We start from the raw sequence: 26,251 nt of genomic DNA, 5'->3' as shown, positions 1-26,251 counted from the left end.
AAGATTATTTTAAGGTTTATTTCTAGTTTGTTTCACTCTACATTATATTCTTCCTTGAATACTGCTCTGATTTAGAGGTTAAGATGGGAAAGGAGATCGAAGAAGATAGCGTCGTCTCCCTCGTGGGCGATGACAAATGTTGGCCTATATTTCTAGAATTCTCCATAAAAGTAGTACAATATACAATAGTAGTAGTAGTAAATCAAAAAGGCTCGAGAAAGATCCCCAGCTGGCTTATGAATAAAGCAATAGAGGTTTAGTAAGAAAAGATAATAAACTAGCTATAACTTACAAAAACAAAACTAGATAAAATTGAGTCAAAACTGTGATAATGTAGCAAACTGTAATTTAGGAACGAAAATCACAAGCAAGGTGATGCACGGAAAATTTGAATGTAAACAAAGATAGAGATTGTGAAGGACAGACAACAATTGTAATATAAGAGGTGGTGAAGGATTAAAGGAGAAAGTGAAATAAAATAAAAAAAACTCTTTACCTGAATTGTTTGCTCTCTGCCCCACATATGGCAAGGGGGAACGAGAGGTCGTCAAGGAAAAGGGACATAAAAAAACCTTTTCTGTAAAGTTTGTGATGCAGTATGTTACGCCATATGTGCCCGTCTTCGGTTGCTGTGTCGTGGAGCGTGGTTCGAACATGATCGGACAAGCGCACGGGTCTGCGACCACATGGTCACCTGCTATTCACTTTACAAGTGATCTTTGCGAGGGAATTGTCACCGTTTTTTATGACTCTGCAACCGAAACACTCAAAAATCCAAAACGCTCATATAAACGGCGATTGAACACTCAGACTTCGATCAGTATCGATACGTAATATATCTGACCATAAATTATTGTTATTCATAACCACATCTTTAAGTAAGTACATAAAGGTTTTATTTGTTAGATTTATCTGTTTAATAAAATTTAATGTTTTCCGTAACGTTTATAGTCCTACAGAGTGACCTAACCTGAATCTTAAAATTAATGTTACGTATATGTATTACGTATACGTATTTTTATATATGTCAATAACAGTGGCTGTATCTTGACCTATGCCTTTTACTGTTTATTAAAATTATTGAAGGTGGCTGTATAATATTCTGTGGCTTTAACCGCATGTTTATTTATGTATAAGCTTATGTCATGTTAATATAAATAAAAAAATGTGTAATGTATAACATCAGGTTTATGATTAAAAATTTGGTTTATTATTATCTTAGGTTTTAACAGAATATCACTTTCCATCAATCATACGATATCCACGTTTCATCACATTACGATTTAAAAATGAAAAATTATATATCATTTCGCCATTTACGAAACTTAAAACAAATATTGTCAAAATAATTATTTACGCTTCACTACGCCTCGTAATTGGTTAAATTTAACCAACGAATCCGGAATTAACTGTGGTTTATCGAGTATCATTAAAAGTAGCGGTCTTTTTAAAATAACCACCGCTATGCGATATTTATTTCCATTGATCGAATTCAATTTATGAAGTGCATTAAACAGAATTTGTTAAAAAAATCTTTGACTTTATGATGATTTTTTATGCAATAATAAAACATAGAAATGAATTATTCTTCTATTGTACTAAGCATATTTTAAAAATTACCATAAAATACCGTCTGTTACATCTCACACGTATTTATAAGAGATATATTTTGGTGATATACCAATAAATTATTATGACATTTTATTATTAATATGCACTCAAACAGACTTGCAAACCATGGCAACACAATGGCTATTGTAATGTATCTTGATCAATGATTTACATTTTAACTGTCGCGGTGGTCAACTGACTGTCCGTATTCATGGTACATCCAGCTAGTAGGTGGTCAAGGTAAACCTATACGTTGTTTGATTACAGCTTTAAAAGTTTTTTTCAATAACGCTTTTTATTTTATAAATCTTACAATAATACAGCATAAAAATTCGGATGAATACATTAAAATTAATTGTTGTTTATCTGTACACACTTTGTATTTCCAGAAGCTATTTTCCTAACGAATTCCAAAAAAAAAATTCATATATCATAGTGATTGCTTTACACGTGTAAATCGAAATAGGTGTAAAAACTTTTTGCTGCCAATTGATCTATACATTCACACCTTTAAAGCGTTAAAACTTTTAAAATATTTTAAAAATGAGAAACGTTTTTTTTTAGAAGATGCGGACATCGATTTACAAAGTTAAAATGATAAAGTGTACATTAAAAACAAACTTTATTAAACTAAACCAACAAGTCTATTTAATAACAGTATAGCCGTTGGATTAAAATGTTTAAAATTCATAAGATAACGCGTTTTAAAATTGAGATTAACATCAATATATTTCATAAAATGGCTGCCGTCAGCTTAAAGTGTTTACTCTACGAACGAGCTGTTAAAAGCATTATTTAAAACGGTTTCATGTTAATGGGAGTTGTACACTTCTATATAATCATATATTTAACAACGGTTATGAACACGCTGTTTATTTACTTTTTAAATTACTTTCTCAGGCTTTGGCGAGAAAAAGTTTTAAACAAATAATTTTTAAAGTTACCAGTTTTGCTTAGTAGTCAAAATAATAGAACGTTAATATGATTTGAATTGAAAATATGATTTATGAAATATATTTATAATTAAAAAAAAATGATTAAGTAATTTTAATCACAAATATAGACTAACCATAAACAATAGAGTATTTACGACTGTCAGACGCAGAATAGTGTATGTATTTTTTTTTAATATTTTTTTATTTCAATTTAATTATGACGAATCAAATGTCAAAACAGATAAAAAAGCTTCTACTTTAGATAATTATATTTATGTAACGTCAATTTTACATAAATAATTATTATTAAATAAAAATGTCACTTCGAAAAACTACAAGATATATATTTCTTACAAATTGTACCATTCAAACCGTATGTCAGTATTGTCTTTGTTTATAAATTAAAAAAAAAAACTTCAACAATCTGTCAGACGTTACACATCGTTCTTTTTATAAAATAAATCCGAGGATACGTAACAAATTCAGTTTTCATTGAACGAACCGATGGCTTTTTTTTTGTTATTGTTTACATAAGCAACGCTCACTACATTATGCCGGTCCATTCAGTTCAAGTTCACGTTCGAATTTTAAATCGATTTGAGCCACACCGAAATTAACCGAACAAAAACTGGACCCACTCTTAAAAGGTGAACGATGCATAATGCATGGCTTCGCGGATACTTAGGTTTTTGTGTTTGTTTTCATCGCATATTTGAAATTCAAAACTACTCTCGCATTGCCCCTGTGGGACATCACTTTACAATAAAAAATATAAATTATTTATTATTTCAACTGATAAACATTGATTTGATCATCCACAATACGTCGTCAACCTCTCTGCTGAGGGTCTAGAATACTCCAGTGTTCACATATTCCTTCACAAACCTTCGATTGTCCTACCTGTATAGTATCGTAAACTTTATTGTCTAGAGTGGTGCGGATTCGATCTGTCCAGCGCATTGAGCCTTTCACCCGTAGTCTTTTACATTCGATCTTTCCTATAACGATAAACGACTCTAGATTCCCTTCGTCTTTACGGGCAATGTTTCCAAAATCTTCAAGAACTCTTTGCAAGCTAATAGATGAATACCTGTTATGACTTTGAGTTCTAGTGTAGAAACACTCGTTCGTTTAGCGTTTAAAATTAAGGAAGTATTTAAAACCAGTATCAAATATTCTTTATAACCTACTCATTATGAGCGTTATTCTTTGGAATGGTCTTCCCCGTAGCATTAGAATCAGCAAACCGGCAAATGTTTAAAAAGAAGGTTCTAGACGTGTTGGCTGATGTATCTTCAAAATTGTATATGTTCAAAAAATGTAATTATTAATATATTTTTGTTTAACCAATTTACTTTTTTAAAACATTTGGTCACCAGCTCACAAATTACCTCTGCACCGCCTTCGGTTTACTGGTAGAGAATGCCTAAAGGCATTAAGTCCGTCATCAAGATAAATATTCGAGATTTTTGATTTAAATTGTGAAAGTTAACATTGGATTTTATAAACAATAAGTTCAAATAAAAGCCTAAGGTTAGATATATATAAACTATTGACAGACCTGCAATGAATTGTCGTAAAATGCTATATATTTGTTGTGCACACAATATTAGCATAATTGTGTGCTGCTCGTAAATATTTGAAGACGCCATTGTAATATTAGTTGCTCTTCCACTTTGCGACGATATAAATTGGCGCCAAATGATTATAATCAATGAACTGTCAAAAAAATTATTATTATTTAAAAGTCACCTAAATACAGACTTTAAAATTATTATGTAATAATATCTGTTGAATTACAACTGTAATTTAATTATAAAGTCTTTATTAAATCTTATTTTATAAATAATTTAAACATAGAATCCATTTAAAATTTGACAAGAGGTGGTGTCGTTTATGTTGCCATATGAAAAACATTACTGAAAAAATTAAAAAGTTTAGTAAAATAAAAAATAAGATGACTTTCACCATGTCGATAAAACACTATTATTTGTTCCTTACGTCACAACGTGGGATATACATAAATATTTTTTTAATTGAATTCTTTTTTTAAACACTAATCATATAACAATAAATCATAAACAGTATATATATGTTCATAATTTTAAAGACATTTGTAATGCGATTACCACGTAATAAATCTTTTGTGAAACAGTTAATAATTTGTTTTCAGGGCGCAGTATCTTTGCTAATGACTTATTTATATCTTGAGGTGTGTGTACGGTGTTGTGTAACCTTTATTGACTATGCATTACATTATTCTCATTACTTTTCGGCAAAGAAGCTAGATAAATAAATAAATATAACCTGATACTTTCAAATGACTACAAAATAAAAAAAAACAATACAACTCTCCATTTGCGGATTACGAACCATTAGTGTATGAACCGCACATTCTCTCACCTTGACCTTCGTTTGAACGCAAACTCTGACGCGAAATTAAATAGAAAGATGTTACACGTGTTGCTACAATCCTTATTATAAATTATTTATTACTTAAACTTTACAAATTTGTTCTGCATTACATTTCACAAATAAAAAATTATGCAAACTTTTTTTAATTTTTGGCGGAAAAATTGTAAGTTTGACAGTTATCGAAAGTAAAAAAAAAAATTGTGTCAATGTCACAAACATATACAGCCAATAAATATTTTTTTTTTGTAATGTAATATATCGTGCAACGATAAAGGTATGGAGCAACTGATAGTAACCGATCGACTCGTTGGTGCTCCCGAGCATTCTTTAATCAGAATTATCATCGTGTATCAGCTCTGCTTGGCTTAAACATTAATGTTCATTCAGGTGCTCCTACCCCTTGTTACTGGACAAACCATGGTCTTTATCTCCACTTCAGAGTCTTAAAGTTCCACCGACCATCAGTTCTGCACACTATGTGGCGTAATCACTGCAATTTGCCAATCCACTTGGCATGTGGTACTTACGTTCGTCTACGTATTCATCCTCCTTGCCATTGCATACGACTGTGAACATTCCAATGATGCTAAACAGTATTATCTCTTGACAAAAAAAGACAATAATTAATTAATTGTAATGTATTTTGCCGGTAGACGCGGCATACAATAGGCCCTCCTCTAGATTGACCGACAAGCAGTCAAGGTCATCTTCATCATTAATCTTCATTCTTCATTCATCGATCATCGTGGCGATCTTTAGGGTAGACCTAAGCATTGCAGGGACATCTATCGGCCCAGATAATAATGTAATTTTTCCAATTTTAATTTACTTGTCTTATTCCATCGATATATTTCCTAATATCGATTTTACTGCGTTGTCGTGATATTGCACAATCTTTACGAGCACAGAATGGCAGAAACCTTATCGGCGGTGAAAAGCGACCGTGTGATGAAGCACGTCGGCGAATCGCTAGCGATAAGTTCTAATGTAACTAATCATAACAGACATTCTAATTCACGTACAAAGATATTTATTGTACCGTAAATTGGACACCAAGGCGTTCACCTTATAGTTCCAATAACGTTAGATTAAAATCGGTTATGTAGTTTTATTGCTATTAGATTTTGGCCGTAGAACATTGACTGAAGTACATAGGCCTCCTCAATAAATTTCCATTAAGACAAATAATGGCAACCTTTTTTAATCAATTAAAAAAAAATTCTATCACGTATAATATAAACATGTGTTAAAGTTTATGGGTTACTATTCGAATTAAAAAAAAAACAACATGGGCTTCGAACTGGAATTAATTATCTGTATTAACACATAATGTGTCAACAACTCCTATTTAATCTGTAACTTATACGGCACAATGACAGCGCGCGAAATATACGTCACAATTTTCGCTACACATCTGTTCAAACACATGCTGCTATAGAAATATTTCGACGTGACAACAATTCCATTTCAATGTGAAGTCAGCGTAATGAAACATAAACAATTTCATTATTAAATTCTATAATGGTTAGCGAAAAATTCTTTTTATATACACATAAAGAAATATGAAATGTTGTATGTATATTATTAACATTTTTCTTTTGTAACCATCACGTAATCTAGTTGAGAATACGATGAACTAAACACAAATATGACGAGAAGATTTAGACATTTATTTCCTGATGTATATCTTTGAATTGCTTCGTCATTTTTGTCAAATTATTTCTACCATATATGGTTATAGACGTGAACAATGCAAATGAATATATTTACACCATTTTCGGACATTTGCAAATGTCATTTTCAACTTACCGCTTAAAGTTTGTCTCTAAAAGAATGATTTACATAAAGGATATACTCTTTATTGATACTTTATTGATTGGTACTACATTTTTTGGGAAACAAATGTATTAAACATCACAAAAATAATCTAATTAAATACACTGTGAGATATTTCCTGATTCTACTTCCGCACACATTGCTTCCTGATCAACGCACTACTTGTGGTTTATTGTCTGTGTAACTTATATCTTTGAGAGAATCAAGGAAATAAAAAAAAAACTTGATTTGTTTGCCAAACTAGCTTTATATTAACATTGGCATCAATGATTATAATTAGCAAACAAAAACAATTTAAAAAATAATTACGCTTTTACTTCTTCTATCTTCACCGCCATTTTACAACCGTTGACAGATGATTTAAAAATAAAGATTAAAAACATTTAAATAAATATCTTTGGGTCAGATTAAATATCACTTTCAAAAATGTTTTGTTAATTATATAAAAGAGAAATTTCGAAATTTCGTAACATTATATATTATCTGTGGTGTCCACAGACATAAAAAACAACCAAGTTTTATTATATTATCCTTCAACTCTCGATAGACTCTGTAAATATGTACAGTATGACACACAACGTTTACTTACTTATCATAAATACGTTTCATCATCCATGTTTATATGATACATTATCTGTATTTTGCACTCATAAAGGACATGTTTGCGATGGCCATCATGGCTGTCCAATAAACTGTCAAATTAACGTTATTAAAAATAAGAAATTTTATATTCGAACGCCTACGTTGACTACTCCGAACTAACATGTGTTAATAATCCTTCAGCTCGCGAAACATTAATCCATTTAAATTTATATTTAATCTGTTGTTCATCTTTATTTAAAATTATATCGATATTAGAACACCTTAATACGTGTTGATTTTAATTTGAAATTTATCACAAATTAACTGACTATCAATAGAGTATTAATACCTAATGAGTCAAGCGGTAAAAGCGATTAATCAATCGTCGTATATACACATACGCATCTTAACAACTTAAATAAGACTGTGTGTTTAAATCGACAATAAGGAAAATTTATAAAGCGCGTCAAGTAGCTGTAATGTGGTAACCCTATCTTTTACTTTACTTTTTTATGGTCATAGAGTATTCCAATTTCTTCTTCGACACATCATCGTCGTTTCAACTGCAAGGTATACGCCTCGCCCAAAAATATTTATGTGGGGGATATACCATAATCGCCAAACTTGGTAGGCGAGTTGGCGATCGCAGTATGGTATTGTAGTACGCACAATACGCTGCTGCCAATCTTCTGGAAACTTATATGCAGCAATCCTATGTTAATAAACAAAGTGTAATGTATACAAGATTGTTACCCAGGAAACCATTAAAAAAGAAAAAAAAAACGAATTCGTCCACAATTGAAATTAGAACATCTTTATTCATATAATATTTGTTTACAGAATCGCAACGAAAACACCTCAGCCGCTGCACATAGCACTCGCCATATTGGTTATAGCAGTATGGCTGACCAGGCCAGGGTCTAGCAGTAACCTTCGGGGATGGAGAGCTTTGTACGTAGCGGCTGTGGCAACGCACCTCGGCGCTCAGATATGGATGACACTAATATCAGGTGGGTTTCTATAACTCATTTGTCACTTTAAGGCTTTTATATCAATTTCCAATCACCCTGTATAAAATCATCACTTAAATATGTTACATCAATTTTTTTATGGGAACGCGAGATGGCAATGACTTCTGGAAGTAGTTTCTTTTTCATTTGTGACAATCGGAATAAAGTATACAATTTTGCTTCCTATATTATATTTATTATTATTGATAAAATTGATTTTGGAAGCCCCTTTAAAGTTTTTACACCGTAATTGAAGACCATTATTATTATAATAAAACAGATTAAAAATAGTATAAGGGAGTTGTCAAATACAAATGTGTACATTCTAAAAAAAAATCTTTGACAGGTATTCCTGGCTAATTTTCCTATGAGTAACCGTCTTTAAAAATGTTATTATTATATTCGAAATTTAAATTTGATGTTTTTTGACATTTCGTGTTTCGTCTTCACTTCGTTATGTTCATTAGTCTACACGTCGCAATGGAATGATATCTGTATATAAAAACAAACAATGTTATAAATGCATATGTTTTTTAAAAAGTGATTTAAAGATATTACCTTTTAAGTACTCTTTATTTTGAACTCGTGTTTTATAAGAAAAAACTCACTTGACTCAATACGTTACATCCGGTCATTGACTCGACGTCAACCGTCCTGCGGCCATGGTGAATTCAAAGACGCAAAAACAGTTGAGAATTCTTTTCATATTACATTTTATGCAATATTACAGATATTATTTATTCACTCTTTTTTATCTAAACTAAATTATTATTTACGATATATATTTCTTAAATTATTGTGTAAATAAAAATATACCTTTTAGCACAAAGTGAAATAAGACCATAAATTACTTTTTTATTATAATATTTAGAGCAATTATCAGAATTCGAAATGTGTTATAGATAAAACTAAAATTTTAAAGTGATTTTTAAATAAATTTTAACGTTCTAATTATAATTTTGAAGAAATTAAAAATGGGCGCCATTTTTTAAAAAAACTTTTACACGCGATACATAAGCGTCCAATTAGTTTCATTTCTGATTCTCAAGCCATTATGTCCACTTAACTTCAAGTTTTTCGGTGTTATATTTTTAATCAACCTAACCTAACCTAACCATTTTTTGACTTTATATTCCCTAAGTCGCCTCAATTATTCTGATTGTTCATGTAAAGATGTCAAAGTTTTTTTTTTTATATGGCCTGTCAAAAATGACAAACCATAATGTCAAAAATGATAAACCGTATGATTTGTAATAACAAGATATATTATACAATTGTAAAGCAGGAAATCAAGCGGTATCAAAGTTTAATCACTGTTTATATAAGGATTTCCTAATCGACAATCAACAATTAGGTTAACAACCCACTCTATTGAAGTTCACCTTATTCTTCTTATCAAATTCTACATTACTCGAGTGACTAACAAAGTTTTATGAATGAGATATGCTTGAGTAAAAAATCCTTTGAAAATTGATTTTGCCACTAATGGGATATATATTTGGTTTACTAATTTTGCCTATCAGACTTAATATAATGCTTTTTGCAATTGCACCTTTGTAAATGAAAAGGGCGACAATCATTATTGGCGTCAACAATTGTAAAGAAAATTAAAGATGCGTTCATATGTTATAAATGCCTCGGTTCTTAGATTTCATACATTGATATTCAGATTTTTAATCATTATCTCCATATTGCATGCCTATAGTCTTTACATCGTGTTTTAAAAAAATTAGTCAACACACCAGCCAACACGTCCGCACCGTGCAAGCGTTAAATGCACACTAAAATTTTGCGGCCATGTAAAAGCATCCTTGGGTCTTAATTAAAAATTAATAGGATAGTTGAGAATTGTCTGTTATGTAGCTATCCTAGTGATTACCTCAGATACCCAAACCGGAACACAATAAGACTTTATTGTTAATGAACGCAATCGAAATATAAATTTGAACGCATCCGAATCACAAGTCACGTCCACAAACAATTAATTCCGATATATCGTTACCGAATTCCCCTTTTCGTTTTTGCTAAAATAAAAATCATTTCGCTTCCATCTCGTAGTCGCGTATTTAAAATTCCGCGGATCGTGATGCAATTCGATGATATATAATTGTTTTCCGCGTTTTGTATGACGTCCATTGTTTTCTTATGTTTATATATATACAATAGATTTTTGCTCCGATTTATATAATAAAAAATGTTAGAGTTATTTTCTAATATGACTGCATTTTACTGCGATACGTATAACATACGTTTTCGATGACGTCACCTAAAATATTTTTTTACGTATCGGGTCGTCATTGTTTTAGCCATTAGAATTTAGATTCAGCAGATAGTAGGTAGATTCCGTAGATGAACAGTAGTAGTCCAGCGGTAGAGGACTGAGATTTGACTTCGGGTCGCGGGTTCGATTCCTAGGATACAATTTTATATAATTCAAACTTTGTGCTTTAGTTATATAGAATTGTCACTGCTCGGCAATTAAGAGATTAGTGATGGCAGCGCTGAAGGCTTCTTCAGTAACCTCAGCGGATTGAGATGCCGCTGCGTTTCTAGCTCGCTTAGGTGAAACGAACATCGAATAACCAGGCGCAAGAGAATCTTGAGTTTATCTGTCACTCTGACCACGGACAGTGCGTAGAGAGGAACGATATCACACAAGGTGGACAAACGTATTTGTTCAATCAGCTTACAACCGCTTTTGTCTAAAATGTATGGGTGAGCCTATGTTCGGCAGTTTATGTCTAAATAATTCTTTTGGAAGACTATTTAGGCGGTGACTGGCCTATGATTTAGTCGCAATCAAAACAAGATACTGTCATATTTAATGGAACTAGGCGTTATTTTGCGGAAGTCCATCCTAAGTAAGAAAAGGACCAATATTTAGTCACTTCCGCACATGCAGTGGTAGTCGTGCAAGTGTTTCACTCCTCCACGGGGCATCTTCAGGAGTTATATTACACCGATTAGTGCCAAACACAGAGTCAACTCACAGAGACTCACGTGTTGAGTGATTTAACGGTGGCAATTGTGTAATTCGCATTGTTTGCCGCATGCGCATCTATCAGCGGGCTGGCGGGCGGTGCACTTTGTTGCACGACTACCACTGCATGTGCGGAAGTGGCTAAATATTGGTCCTTTTCTTACTTAAGATACTGTCAAGCTACTGTCGCGCGATTCAGAGACCTCCGTTCTGTGCCTGTCACGATGCAGTAGCATGTAGCACGTTGCATATGCGACTAACATGCGCCAGTAGCGACTGCATCGCTATAAAGGCACCGTGGGCTAGCAACCTTACGCATATATCAATCAATAACTACTGTTACGTTTTTTTTCAGGTCTCCTCTATAGTTGCAAAGACTTTCTATCTTATTCGATTCTCCATATGATTTCGTTTTTTTGGTATCGGTTCCATGCCTCAATACATTTCCAATGCACAAATTTTAGTTTCTGTAATTGCGGTCCGGTCGTTTTCACTGGGAGTTTAGCGCATGATCGTTACAACAGGTGACCTGTTACGATTTATTTATATTTTAATTTCTTCTGTTGATCTTTGACAGCGAAATAATTTGACATTTTGACATTTGACGAAGTCCGTCAGGGTTAGTTCGTAAAATGCACGACTAATTATCGTCAAAACCTTTTACCTTTAATTTTCATAATTTTCCTTTTATTCTTTCCGCGTCACTAAGGAAGCCAGGCTGTGCGAAGTAAACAAGATAAGACCTCACTGCATTAAACATTGTAAAATGGACTTTAAAAGAATGACATAAAATTCCAAATAAGTCTACGATATATTCAAAAGTTGATACATTAACTAAAATTCTTTTTCTTTATCTGACAGGCGAGGCTTTAAAATAAACGTTTAAACGATAAATATTTAAAAAAAATAAAACAGCTTGTAGGCGAATTAATATTTGTAATGAATGCATCCGTAATATACAGGGAAATTCTCTCTCTTCTGACCATTATTAATCCCATCTGATCATGGGGTCTGTTTTCCTTATCTTCTTTCTCCACCTCTCGCGATTGGACACGTTGTTCGCGGAAATTTTGCAGGCAGTCATGTCTTCCGCTATGGTATCTGCACATCTTGTTTTCGGTCTTCCTCTTCTTCTGGACCCAGAAATGTTTAGATCCATAGCGACATTCCCGATGTATTCAGGAGATCTTCTCTTTACGTGTCCGTACCATCTTAGTCGACTCTCTTGTAGCTTATCGGCGATGTCACGTACCCCGAGACTCGCGTACTCGTTGCGTATTTTATCGAGCCTCGTTACTCCGCACATCCATCGAAGCATCTTCATTTCGGCGACTTGAACTCTACGGATATGGCTGTCATAGCCCATGTTTCACTCGCATAAATCAGAACAAGTCTTATCATGCTTTTATATATCAAGCATTTAAGCTTCACTGGCATCCTCCGATCACAGGTAACACAAGTTTCTTCCCGTCACTTTAGCCAACCATCTGCGATTCGGTGTTGTAATATACAGGGTGATTAAAAGTGTATTTATACCGCATTTGACAGTGAAAACCTTTCATTATTTTACATCTATTTTAAATCAAGAGATAGCTCGGAAACTCGATATGTTAATAGGCCGTACAAAATCCGCAAGAACAAAAAGATTAAAAAAATAATGCGAATATATGGAGTGCGCTTTTGTTTCCACTGAATGAGAGAGACTACGTATATAGTTCTTAATATTAATTTATTAATTTGTAGCTTTGAAGACTCGTTTATAATTTCCTAGCGAAAATTTTAGATTTCTTTTCTCCGACTCTCTTACTTCTATGACGTGCTTCCTCTCTTATACTAAGTAATGAATAAGCGAACTATGTTTTCTAGTGATTGTATAGTATCTCTCTCTCTCTCTAATTTCTGAAAATGTCGTCTCTATTAACGTCGTGATGCTGTTACATCTTCGTCGTTCACAGGGCTTGCGAATTAGAAATATTTGAGCAAAAATTTAAATTTGTTCCACTACTAGTTCTGTCTGTTCTTTTGCGTTACTAAGATGTTATTGGCGCGGCTTTGTGACTCCTTCGTCTCTTCGGCTGGTGTTTGAGGCAGCAGCCCTCGTTGCTTAGCTGTTGCCGCCACTTTGGCTGCTTCTGTAGCGACCTTCTTTTCTCCTTTCTTGGGTTACTTCTTTCTGGCGACCCTCTTGAATGATATGGCCGTCTCTAGTATGTGTGGTGACTCACGTTGATAAGCTCCATGTTCTTGGGAAGATTAATGTTATAGTATCACCATTAAAATACTGTCTATTTAAACTGTTTTACACTTAACCAATCTGGGCTTATAAATGTACATAAAAATATTTGTCTGAATAAACCTATTATCTCTTTTAATTCATTGAAATGTTTTTTTTTTATAATTAATATATTGTTTTGTATGTAAACGCCATTTTGTTTATGTGTCATTTTGCATGGAGATTTTTGTTGTATGTAGATTGTATTTTTTTTTGTTTATACGCATTCTTGCGTAGATATTCAGGTGCGATATATTTCAATACACTAACAGCTTCTAGAGTTCAGATACGTGTGTTCCCGCACGCAACCGCTGCCCCAATTCGCAAATTGCCCGCTCCACAAACAATTGACAATCTCCAATATTAATCTTCCGGGTGCCATTGGTTTGACCTTTAAAACGATTTGCCTGCGTTCATAGACGTTTTAATGATATAGGTTAATACTAGAGGGCGTTCAACTCGAACTAAAACATAAAAAAAGATGTCATATATGTGCACTTTAAAGAATTACGGTGAGATTTATATGACAAGTTTACAAAACAAATATTCGTATTATATTGCCTTGATTCTAGACGATGAACCGGTCGATAAAGTATTTACTAAACGCATCTATTTTTTTATTCTAGGCGAGAACGATGTAACTTAAAATCTCAAAATTAAACTTCTTGCACAAACACTGGGTGATTGTTTATATGTGTAAAAGTTTTAATGTGATGAATTTATATCTATTATTGCGAGCAACACCGAATAAAGTGACCACTGTTAAAAAATAATCCTTTTGGAATGCAACCAGCCAACAGCTTCAAGCAGTACAAAGTCTGAAATGTTAAATAGCTAACAATAATTAATTTGAATATATGGAAACATTTTATCTATACCAGAGTTCCCCAAACATTTTTGTATCATAGACCCCTTGCCATGTTTTTCCGTGTTGGGTAGACCCCCTACTTACCCGATATTGATTTCCTGTAAATTTCTAACTGTAGTGAAGTTTAGTGTTAAAAACTTAAAGTAAAAACACATGTTAATTTAAACATTTATTAATTGAATTTAAATTAAAACAAAATTTTGAATCTACTATATCAACTAAACCAATCTATTATACCAACATCCTACAACTTACACAATTATTATAATCATATATAATAATCTTTTTACTTCATAGGTACTTTTATAAATAATGTAAATGTTTTGATATTATAAGATAGTATGATGTAACTAAATAGGTACTATCAGTATATGTGTTGAGATCCACTATCGTGGACCCCCATTTTCATTTCATAGACCCCCAATTTTTTTTTCGCTGACGTAGACCCCTTGCAGGTTGTCATAGTCCCCTAGGGGTCGATATAGACCACTTTGGGAATCACTGATCTATACAAATAAATATAATTGTAGTGTCCGTTTGTAAAATTAAAATAACCTAAACATATATACGGTGCATGTACAAAAATAACATTCAAAATTTTTGTCTCTCTGTTTGTTCCGACTTATCTCTGAAATGGCTGAAGCGATTTTGACGGGACTTACACTGGTATATTAGCTGATTTAATAAAAAGTAACTTGGGTTACTTTTATTTTAGAAAAACTTTTTACGAAAAATGAACTAAATATAGTTTTAGTCAAATTTTGCCTGGACAAAGTCGCAGGCACAGGTAGTCTAACTTTATAATTATTACGTTATTCATTATAATAATAAACTTTATATCAGAATCTAATGAGTCCATAGAATATAAGTAAGTTAGTAACAAAATTTACTTAAAGGTTATATTAGTCATGGGTTAGTATGTCATACAATTTTACCTTAAAACTAATTAAAAAAAAACGCTTACTATAATATTATATATGAAATGATTGTTTATAGAAAGGGTTTACTATATGTTTCTTGGCAGTAAATGAGCTATATAAACACAAGTCAACTGATGCTCACATTTCTTTATACTATTATAATTCTTATTTATATATATAAAGGTTTAGTAAGAAAAGGACCAATATCTAGCCACATCCGCACATGCAGTAGTAGTCATGCAATGAAATGCATACAGAGTCGACTCTGTGTTTGGCACTAATCGGTGTAACATAACTCCTGAAGATGCCCCGTGGAGGGGTGAAACACGTGTTGAGTGATTTGGTGGTGGCGGTTGTGTGATTCGCATTGTTTGCCGCATACGCATTTGTCGGCGGTCTGGCTGGCGGTGCATTTCATTGCATGACTACCACTGCATGTGCGGAAGTGGCTAGATATTGGTCCTTATCTTACTTAGGATGGACTTCCGCGAAGTAACGCCTGATTCCATTAAATATAAAGGTTTAGGTTTAAAATATATTCTGAAAGTGATGTTTGATTGCAGGTGTAGTGTTGTATTTTTCGCTACCGCGCCACGAGTTCGGCCGCGTGCAGACGGTTCTCTTCCCCGTGTACTACGCCTTCAACGCTGTCGTCAGCCTGCTAGCGCTGCTCGCATACTTCCGCACACAGAGCCTCACACACTTTCAGCACACATCCTGGGTACAGGTAAGATAAACATACTCTTCATAATTTTAAATTAGGAAGTACACCTATCCCACATTTTACACGGTACTTGTTTTACACGTTTTCGCTTTTACACGGTAATAAGTTTTTTTTTTGTTTTAATAACCGATTTTATTACCATCTCTCATAATGTAAATATTTCTGCTTCAAACATAGAATCGGCACAAATAACTTCGAGTGATAAAAGTGAAATCGATCCTTCGATCGATAAAAAATTAATGAGAGTAATTTCTCTTCTGTTCTTCTGTTTAATGTATATTGTAAGTAAAAATTCTGCGATTTTTTCGATTTACACGGTTTTGACTTGAAAATTTAAAATTTTCGATTTACACGTTTTTCTCAGGAACATGATCTACCGTGTAAATCGGGGGATAGGTGTAATAATGAAAACCCAAAATAATTTTAGGCAAAAAAAAATAAAAACTAAAAAAAGTTGTGATAATACATAATAAACTAACTATAGAATGTAAAATATTGGCATGGTCTTTCTTTTACATTTTCGAAAATTCGAGAAGATTCGATTATCGCGAACAATACCACATAACTCACAACCCTTTCCTTATCTTGAGACTTAAAAAAATATTAAATAACCTCATATATAAAAATATTAAATAGCATGACAACGGTTATAGCATAAATAAAAAAATAAGCTTGTAAAAATTTAAAAATGCTATTTATTAAAGAATCGTATTTCATCTCACAGACAGATTAATAATATTTCAACCATTTATGGCGTCTGTACATCGCATTTAAATGAACGATTGTAATTCTTAAAAGCACCGCCTTAATCGCTTGCATTCGATGGTAATAAATAATTAAAAAATAAATCGTATTTATTACTATATCGAAATACTATAGATTACTCAAAATCAAATGAAACAAATCAAATGTTTCATATTGTTTGAAATGTAAAAGCGCGGGAATAATAACTTTGACATAAACAGTCCAATTGCAGTCATAGATTAATAATTAAAATTGAAAAACCACAGATAACAAACAAACAAAATAATAGTATTTTACAGTAATTTTGACATATAAATGAGTATGTTATTAAAATTATTTGCAAAAAAGGTGTACCTCATTTAAAAAAAACATTCGCCATTTTTGAAAATTAACGTCAAAGTTTCACCTTGCCCTTTTCACATGAATTAAAAGCGCCGACCTTAATAATTAAACGAATTAAAAATTTAAATGAATAAATTTAATATAAGTTAAGTGGTGATTATCGTAGTTTATTGAATTAAGAAATGTAGCAACAATTTTTAAGAATTCTGTTTCATTTAGTGTTGCCAAATGTTATGTAAACTTTTTGTCATCTTCAAACGCGTTCGTTGTGGCAGTTGCTTGTTAAAACGTCAAGCGTTTTATTTCTCGAAGGTTTCTCAAAATAAACGTAAACCTAAACAGAAGTATATTCTGGCTCTCGTCGCATTATTAACTTTGGCACCGACCGCAAAGATGTGTCAATGGCCGTAACCTTAAATATACTTGTAAATAAGTGCCAAGTTTCTTTTTCCTCATTTATATAAAGGCTATTAATGCTTTATAAAGAATCTTTTATATTTATAAATACTATAATAGCTACAAACTTAAAATGTAATCGGAACTTCAGTCGAAGACCTTTTATTTGAAGGTTGTGGCTTTCAGTTTCTAGTTGCCTAATGATTAGCATTGCAAAACATTTTTAACGATTTATCGAATGCGTGTAATCTAATGCGTTTTTTGCAGTGCAAAAAGACGATAGCTATTTTCTATATTGCAACTCTGCGGAGGTCGTAAAAACTTTTAATACTAATTATTTAAACACCCAATTACCGTGCCGCAAGTCAATCAAATGTACATTTGATTAATGATTGCATTATATATTTTTAACATATACATTTTATAGTCCTTGACATATATTTCGTAAGCATAAAATTCATTGAGCTCTATCAATATGTTTTTTCTTATATTGTTTTTTAAATAATGAACAATATGTTTTTTAGGTTATAAATTGCAGTAAAGTTCATTTCTTTTTTGATATTGTGCCAATGTCAAAACTGACACTAGTATGACTGCTAAATTTTGTTTAATTTTGTCAATGCCTCTTGCATATTTTTTTAATTATTTATTAATGGTGCTATTAACTAAATATCAATTTTAATTGATTGTTAAAAATTGGCATAAAATTGCTATTTTTACTTTTTAAATTTAAATCGCTTTATATTTTACAGACTATATCAAATATGTTAAATTAAGAGGTAGTTAATATTACTATCAAACGACTTAAAATTTTAGGCCATGTTAGTACCCAAAATATATTTTTTTAAATAACGTGTGATGCTAATTATATATTATCTGTGTACAGCTAGCGCTCCTGCTAGCAGTGTTCAGTATAGAAGCCTATGTGCGCCTTCGCCTTGTGAAGCCCATGTTACGCGCCAAACACATCAAGACACAAATGGAGGAAGCAGCCGGCGGCGGCCAAGAGGTGAGATAACCTTTATTATTTTAAACACTTCCTGAGTAATTTTTTTAATTACTAGCTTTGCCCGCAACTTCGTCCGCGTGGAATTTACCAAAAAAGTTAGTTTATTCAATATTTTTTGTCGTTTAAGAATTTTCTAAAATAAAAGTAGTCTAAATTTCTCCGTAATACATTAGCACTACAAAATCTATCCAACCATTTTAGATATTAACTGGAACAAACAGACAGACAAAAAAAATTAAAATGTAATTGTGATAAATGCACAGTATATATAAACATGTAGTAAAAAGCGGTTATTTTAATATTTCAGATACATCAATTATTATTAATTGTATAAATTAGATAGCAACACGAATAAGTCTATCCTTGTCCAGTTTAAGATCAGGCGCGCTATCAAACGCTACCAGCATACGCTACCAAAAACCCTGGACCTGAACTCTCCATTATTATTGCCCTAAGAAAAGTAGGGGATAGGATAGTATGAAATCGATACTGTCAAGTTATTGTTAATTGTTAAAAGTTTATAATTAATATTTAACAAGGACTTTCTATTTCAAATCCAAATAAAACAATATATTATTGAACATTTTTTTTATTATATTTGAAAGAATAAGCTTCGACAATTACATACTAAATTCGACAGTCGTCCATGACTGTAGCTGAGATAGCTGTAGCTAGCATGAGATGTCGCTACTATCTTCATAAAATTAAATCCGTATATTTTTTTAAACGGTTTTATTTAGTTCGGCCCGTACGGAATTAATTTGTTTATTTATTTGGGTCAAAATTAGAAATTGAAATTTAAGCACCTTCCCGTTGTCAGATTGATCTGAAATTTGGTACACACATTTAATTTAGGTGACAATACAATATAATAAAATCAATAACATTACAAATCTAAGATGGCCGCCGATACAAAATGTCGGATTACATATTTTTCCTTAACCCCCTCAATATGGGTATCAAATGAAAGGGCTACTTTAGTAAAACACGATGATTATGTCAAAATTTAAAATTCAAAATGGACGCCGTTTCAATATGGCGAACTAGGTATATATTTTTCCACAACCACCACAATATGGATATGAAAAAACCGTTTAACTTAAAAGTTTTTTAAATGTATTTATTTAGTAATTAGCTTTATACATACCCTATCCTTCACGTAACTCAAAACAAAAATAATTTATTGCTGTTTAATCGTATGGTAGGAACGTCAAAATAACAACTGTGAAATCGTACGATCGGAAAATTTAATTCGCAAATGATTAATTATTGGCTGTGACATTTGTCACTGTTCCGTCGAAACCGCATACATATATATAAAACCATTCAATTTACACCTAGTAATATTAATTAGCGTATTATTAATATATCTCGTACTGTAATTTATTGATTACATGAACATGTTAATTTTACACTTGCGTCTCCTATTTAAATAAGCAAGTAAAAAAAATTATGTCACATTTACTAATATCAGTGCAATAAGATATGGTTACAAATAATTTACATTTATTACTGTATCGTATAATGATATGTCAATCCAAAAAACAAAATATAAAAACATGTTAACAGAAAAAAAATTCAACATGAGGTCTAACAAATGAGGTCAATTTTCATCAAAGGCTTTCGAGCCGCGCAGAAACCACAACATTATCATTAATGTAACAATCGTTGCAAATGCGCCCGGAGCCACGGGCGGCATTATGTTGGATTCACGGAAATTCCGACGAAGACCGTAAACAACCGAAAAGACTTCAATAAATCTCTCATTAAAATTATTATCTCTCTCATAATATTAAATTATTTAATAACATATTTTACTAACTTTACATAATAGGTTACCCAAAAACTGTGTGAGCATATAAAAAAAAAAACATTTAAAAATAACTGTCCATTTCGACTACCATATGTCAATACCAACATTTTTAATGACGTTTCTACAAAATGGCCGCCTGTTAATAAAATATCACGTCACGGATTTTAAATTTAAAGATTTTAAAATCTCCACAAAAAATAATTAAGACGTATTAAATCGAAAAACCGGTAAATTCTGTTTGATATAAATTTATTATTTCGGTTATTGTTACATGTTATAATCAATTATGTACGTAACTGCTAAAAAACAAAACGCGTGTTGAAAAAACTATAAAAATCATTATAAAACTATAACTTTCAGATACAATGTTCAAAGGTTTAATAAACTATCACAATGTTTTAGCACGTTATAAAAAAATTATCACATAAAATATCAGAACTCGATAAATCAACAGGTTACTTTCGAATAAGGTGAAACGGGTTAAGAGAATGGAAGGTGTAGACATGTCGGAGAATAGTGCTAACACAACTTACAAACAATTTTGCAACACTCACGCCGAGTGACAATTGTTTAAAATTGAATAAATGACATCTGTTAATATCGGAGCTGTCAACCAAAAACATGATTTGTGTCATGTTATTGTATCCCAAATACACCTATCCCCCGATTTACACGGTAGATACGTTCCTGAGAAAAACGTGTAAATGGAAAATTAAAAATTTTCAAGTGAAACCCGTGTAAATCGAATAACTTGCAGAAAATAAATAATTATGCTATTTAACAGTTGTGATTTTTTTCAATATTTATAGATGTACACAGAAATAAAAATAAAAAGTGGATATTACGGAAACACTTTTTTTATTTAACTACAATACATTAAACAGAAGAACAGAAAATAAAACCAAAGGTGTTTTATTATCCCTTATCATTGTCAGAAATTACTCTCATTCTTTTTTTGGGAATCGAAGGTTCGAATTCACTTTCATCACTCCAAGTTAGTTGTGCCGATTCGATGTTAGAAGCAGAAATATTTACATTGCGAGAGATGGTAATAAAATCCGTTATTAAAACAAAAAAAAAATTATTTGATAAACCGTGTAAAAGCGAAAACGTGTAAAACAAGTACCGTGTAAATCGGGGGATAGTTGTAATTTTAAAATCTTTAAACGAAAAACGGACAGTTTATTATTTAAAAAAAATTGCAACCATTCGAATGCGTCAATAAAATAAAATCTTTTTCATACATGACATTTACATCAAGCGGTCTTAATGAACATAAAACTGAAACATACAGAAAAAAAATGGTTTAATTTCGTAATACTGGCTACATATATTATTTATTCTTTCATGATTCATCAGGCTATCAGATCAGTATAACTTTGAGATGCTATTCAAAAACGATTTATCGAAAATTGTCTAATACATGACATATTTTTATGGACCACAGTTCACCGTATATTTAGGAGTTTTTATAAACGAAAATATAGTTAGCAAAGAATCAAAAATAAAAATATTGAAATCATAAAAATTACGTAACAGATATTGTGTTAACCCTTTTCTTGATAATGTAACTGTAGAGATACATCAGAATCTAAAAAAAATAGTGGCATCAATTTTGAACGCAACGTAATCATTTGTATGTGAATGTTTAGGTAATTTCTTAATTTTCGAACGCTTGTTCAGTTTTTTCTGTTGGCATCCTTGGGTCTTAAAAGTCAAGTGGTATGAATATTAATGTAATATTTTAAAAACTCTGCCAAGTTAAGGGTTAATGACGATACGTAACCTTAAAAATTCCTTCGACCGGTTTATAATGTACATGTTCATTTATTTTATTTGTTCTTTCCAGGTCGGACGATTGGTTCTGGGTGAACTGGCCCATTGTCCACGCTACATCCGCGTTCTGAAGACCTTCCGCGCTTACCACTCCACAATAGCCATGGGCACCATGATAGCGCTTGGGTGTTCATTTTACTCAACCATGATCATCGTAGACTCCATGTGCCATTAGACATTAGATCTTACGAATTAAAAAAAAAAAACAAACGTCAAATGTTTTGATTTCTTTTGTCTATGACGTATCATGAGGCTGTCAAGATGATACGCATGTTTTCATTTGTCAAAACATTGCAATATAGAAATTTTTCGTGTTACTTTTAATCTTTGAGCGAATACTATATGAGATATGAATTTATAAGTGGATTCTATGTTTATGTAAAATATAAATGAAATTATTATTTAAATAAATTATTTGTACTGAAACATGTAGTTCCAACAAGATAAAAGGTTATTATTGAACGGTTTTATTTAGTTCGACCCGTACGGAATTTATTTGGGTCAAAATTAGAAATTGAAATTTAAGCACCTTCCCGTTGTCAGATTGATCTAAAATTTGGTACACACATTTAATTTAGATGACAATACAATATAATAAAATCAATAACATTATAAATCTAAGATGGCCGCCGATACAAAATGGCGGATTACATATTTTTCCTTAACCCCCTCAATATGGGTATCAAATGAAAGGGCTACACTAGCAAAACACGATGATTATGTCAAAATTTAAAATTCAAGATGGACGCCGTTCCAATATGGCGGACTAGGTACATATTTTTCCACGACCAACAATATGGGTATCAAAATACCGTTTAATTTAAAAGTTTTTTAAATGTATTTATTTTAATTCCGACGTCTTAATTCAACTGGTAATTGGGACAAGGTGCATTTTATGCGTGCATATATCACTAGTTCCGATTCAGGCTGTGAAGTCTGTAACTTCGCTGTTTTAGATGATAAGATTTATCCAATGATTTTTCGGTGTGAGTGGTCATAGGCGCTGGTCGCGTGAATTTATCCAAGCGAAACACGTGTTTTATGTCGTAAAAATGTATGTATGTTTTTATTTAATAAACAAAATGACACGTAATGCACTTACGATCAAAATTAGATAAATTGATCTACCCACTAATTAGTCAATGTACGATTGTTATTTTCTTTTCTAATTGGGTAGAAATATAAGGCACATGTATTCTTGCCAGTAATATAGTACTCATGTTTTTTTTTTAATATTACTTAGCAGCCACTAACATGTTTTCTCGAAGCTGCTTGATTTATGCGAGAAATTAAAATCGCCTGCTGTCAAAAATCCATCAAGAATGCCATAAGATTAGTGTAAAATAATAGCTTTTAAGATTTTATACATTTTCATGTAATTTTATATATAAAGAGAAAAAAGAAAATGAAAGACTGGAAGCAAAGGCAACGTTGATTGTTCGACACCAGCATCCAAACCAAAGGATTTGTCAGACGTCGTAAACATTGCGAGATATTGGTGAATCGAATGAAACTGCCGATGACATAGCGTCGTTGGTCGTTTTGTTTAATTGATTGTGCACAACGTCTAGTCAACAGTGAAGGGGTGGCCGACTCTTGGTTGATTATTGTGTATTGACGGCGGGCCCTTCGCCCCCGTACCACTGTAGCCGCGGACGCGTGCGATACGCGATCAAGCAGCTCGTTGCGCGTTTCCATTGCGCCTTGTGTACGCGTGTAGCGATATTTAATCCTTAGTACTTTATACCGATGATCTGAATGTTATCGTGTAAGATATCGTTATTTATTCGAGAAAATGTTGAGAGTTTAAATCAGTGTGTAAAATAAATTGATTTTAGTAAGTGTACTTGTTGTTTTTTTTTTTGCTTTTCGGCCTTTTAATTTAACTGAAATAAGAAATAATTTCATATAATAATTCAATTGTAAATCAGATATTAAGAAAAGCATATATTCCCGCACGCATGGGCGGCTTAACCTATAGTCAAGGTGTTCAAAGCACACAGGCGCTGCGGCGCTCCCTGAGACAGCTAAGAGCATTGTCTTGAACTATAATAGCCGTAACTAATACCATACTGTAAGCTATACCTACTTATAAAATAAATTGTTGTAATATGAAAAAACTCTTGTTACGACGGCAAAGTTAAAAGTTATAGCCGGGGGGCGAGGATTCAGGCCATGGGGCGCCAGGGGAAAAGGGTATGCTTGAACCGCTACCAATCGGTAAAGTGTTTACAATAATCGAATACATAAAAAGATGAATATTGAAATCAGCCTGTTCTCATAACACGCTTTTGATTTTAAATGACGTCATATACAATATAATATACAGGTATTTTATTATAGGACAGTGCCGCTGATATTCATTTCACATTTATTTTACAGAAAAGAGCTGTACAGCCGATTTATAACTTAAAAGCTAGAGATTCCATGAGCTATATATTGTAACGATTGGTTCGCAATACATATTTAATGACCTATTACTTTACAACTTTAAAAAGTTAACAAATCCTTCATGGATCTAAATGTACCTACATATAATAAAGTTCCTCGAGATATCTTAGACCTTCCATATCGTAGTTTTAAATTTCTGAATTAAAAGTATATTATTAAATAAATCTATGATATAATACAAGAGTTTTGCGTGGAACTTGATATGTTGATTCATATACATGGATGATATTATAATGTACACATTAAAAATTGTTAAATTTCATTTAAAAGAGCGAGTGTTGAGTTTCTGGCCGGCTATTCTTAGATCAGCATTCCGTGCCTTACTTCTAATACCAAAATAATCGACTTCAAGAACGCATGGAAATGCCAACTTGAATAAATATATTTTGAAGGTGGAAAATTTATAAAAAAAAACATAAGCAAAATTAAATTTTAATAATCTAAATCTTAATCCTTAATAGCCTGATTTACGAAAGTGAATTTTTTTAATATTACTGTGTATGCTTGAGGGTCTAGATGAAGGGAAAAATAGATTTTTTTTTAATTTCGTTGGAAAGAATATTATGCAACAGTAAAATTCGTACAGCCAACCTATAAAAAAAACTAATAGTAATGTGAACATTCGGTTTAAAAGATAGGTATCAAAATTGAAACTCTAGGCTATTAAGGGTTAAGTATTAGGATAAATTAGATTTATATATGTAGGTACATACGTTTATAATTTACAGATCTTTATTTGAAAAAAATTCTTATGCATATGGCTGTCTGTAATTCTAATTGAAATTAGGCCTGTTTTTCATAATTTGTTTATATTTGTATGTAATATTGTTAATTTTGTTACCAATCTTCAATAAACAAAATAAAATCGCAAAATAATCGATAAATTAAAACTACAATTCAATACTTCAATAACTTTAATTACTACTCCTATACTTTAAAATAATTAACCATTAGATTTTCGAATCTAAAATTATCACTAGCTTAAACATACACCAATACCTCACTTTGCGTTGTGGTTACGTTCCAGAAAAACACGACACAAATTGAAACGCCGCAAAGTGAATTAATATTTTCTTTAGCAACTTGGAAAAAACGCAAAAGGAAACGACGCAAAGCGAGGTAATGGTGTATAAGTAAAAGTATCTATATTTTAAATACATATATATACATATAAATACATGGAGTACGCAGCAGATAACCCGTTGTAGTTATAAGAAATTAACGTATATAATGAGCATTATAACAATTATACCAAAATGCACTTCAGAGCATTAATCCTCATCATAACACGTAGGCAATATAATTTTTTTTTTTTTTTTGGAACGGGTCTCACACTGTTGCAAATAGCATTTGGAAATGGTTGGAAGTGGCAGGCCGCAAAGATCGCCTAGCTTATGACCTCTTTTAATATATCGAAGCTCTGGACACTACTATTTTACGTGATTTGAGAGCTGTCGAGTTCTTAAATCGCTTCGTTTAACACGTAATGACTAGAGTCAAGGATACC

The 26,251-nt window shown here is 32.1% G+C and overlaps 1 protein-coding gene across 1 annotated transcript in view; it reads left to right on the top strand.

Moving 5' to 3' along the window:
- The window catches only part of LOC137926609 (transmembrane protein 205), a 49,090-nt gene extending 24,951 nt beyond the window's left edge, over positions 1-24,139 (top strand). The window contains exons 2-5 of the mRNA XM_068770275.1: positions 8,220-8,389; positions 15,993-16,156; positions 18,522-18,644; positions 22,307-24,139. Coding sequence (XP_068626376.1) covers positions 8,220-8,389; positions 15,993-16,156; positions 18,522-18,644; positions 22,307-22,468 — 619 coding nt within the window. The 3' untranslated portion in view covers positions 22,469-24,139. The remainder of the gene's footprint in view (positions 1-8,219; positions 8,390-15,992; positions 16,157-18,521; positions 18,645-22,306) is intronic.
- The last annotated feature ends 2,112 nt before the right edge of the window (positions 24,140-26,251 follow it).

The sequence above is a fragment of the Battus philenor genome, unplaced genomic scaffold (genome assembly GCF_028537555.1).
Source record: "Battus philenor isolate CCGP_79_NKW_IND1 unplaced genomic scaffold, ilBatPhil1.0.hap1 SCAF_3, whole genome shotgun sequence".
Taxonomy (NCBI): domain Eukaryota; kingdom Metazoa; phylum Arthropoda; class Insecta; order Lepidoptera; family Papilionidae; genus Battus; species Battus philenor.
Note: the sequence above shows the minus strand (reverse complement) of the source record. Positions and strands in the feature narration are given on the sequence as shown.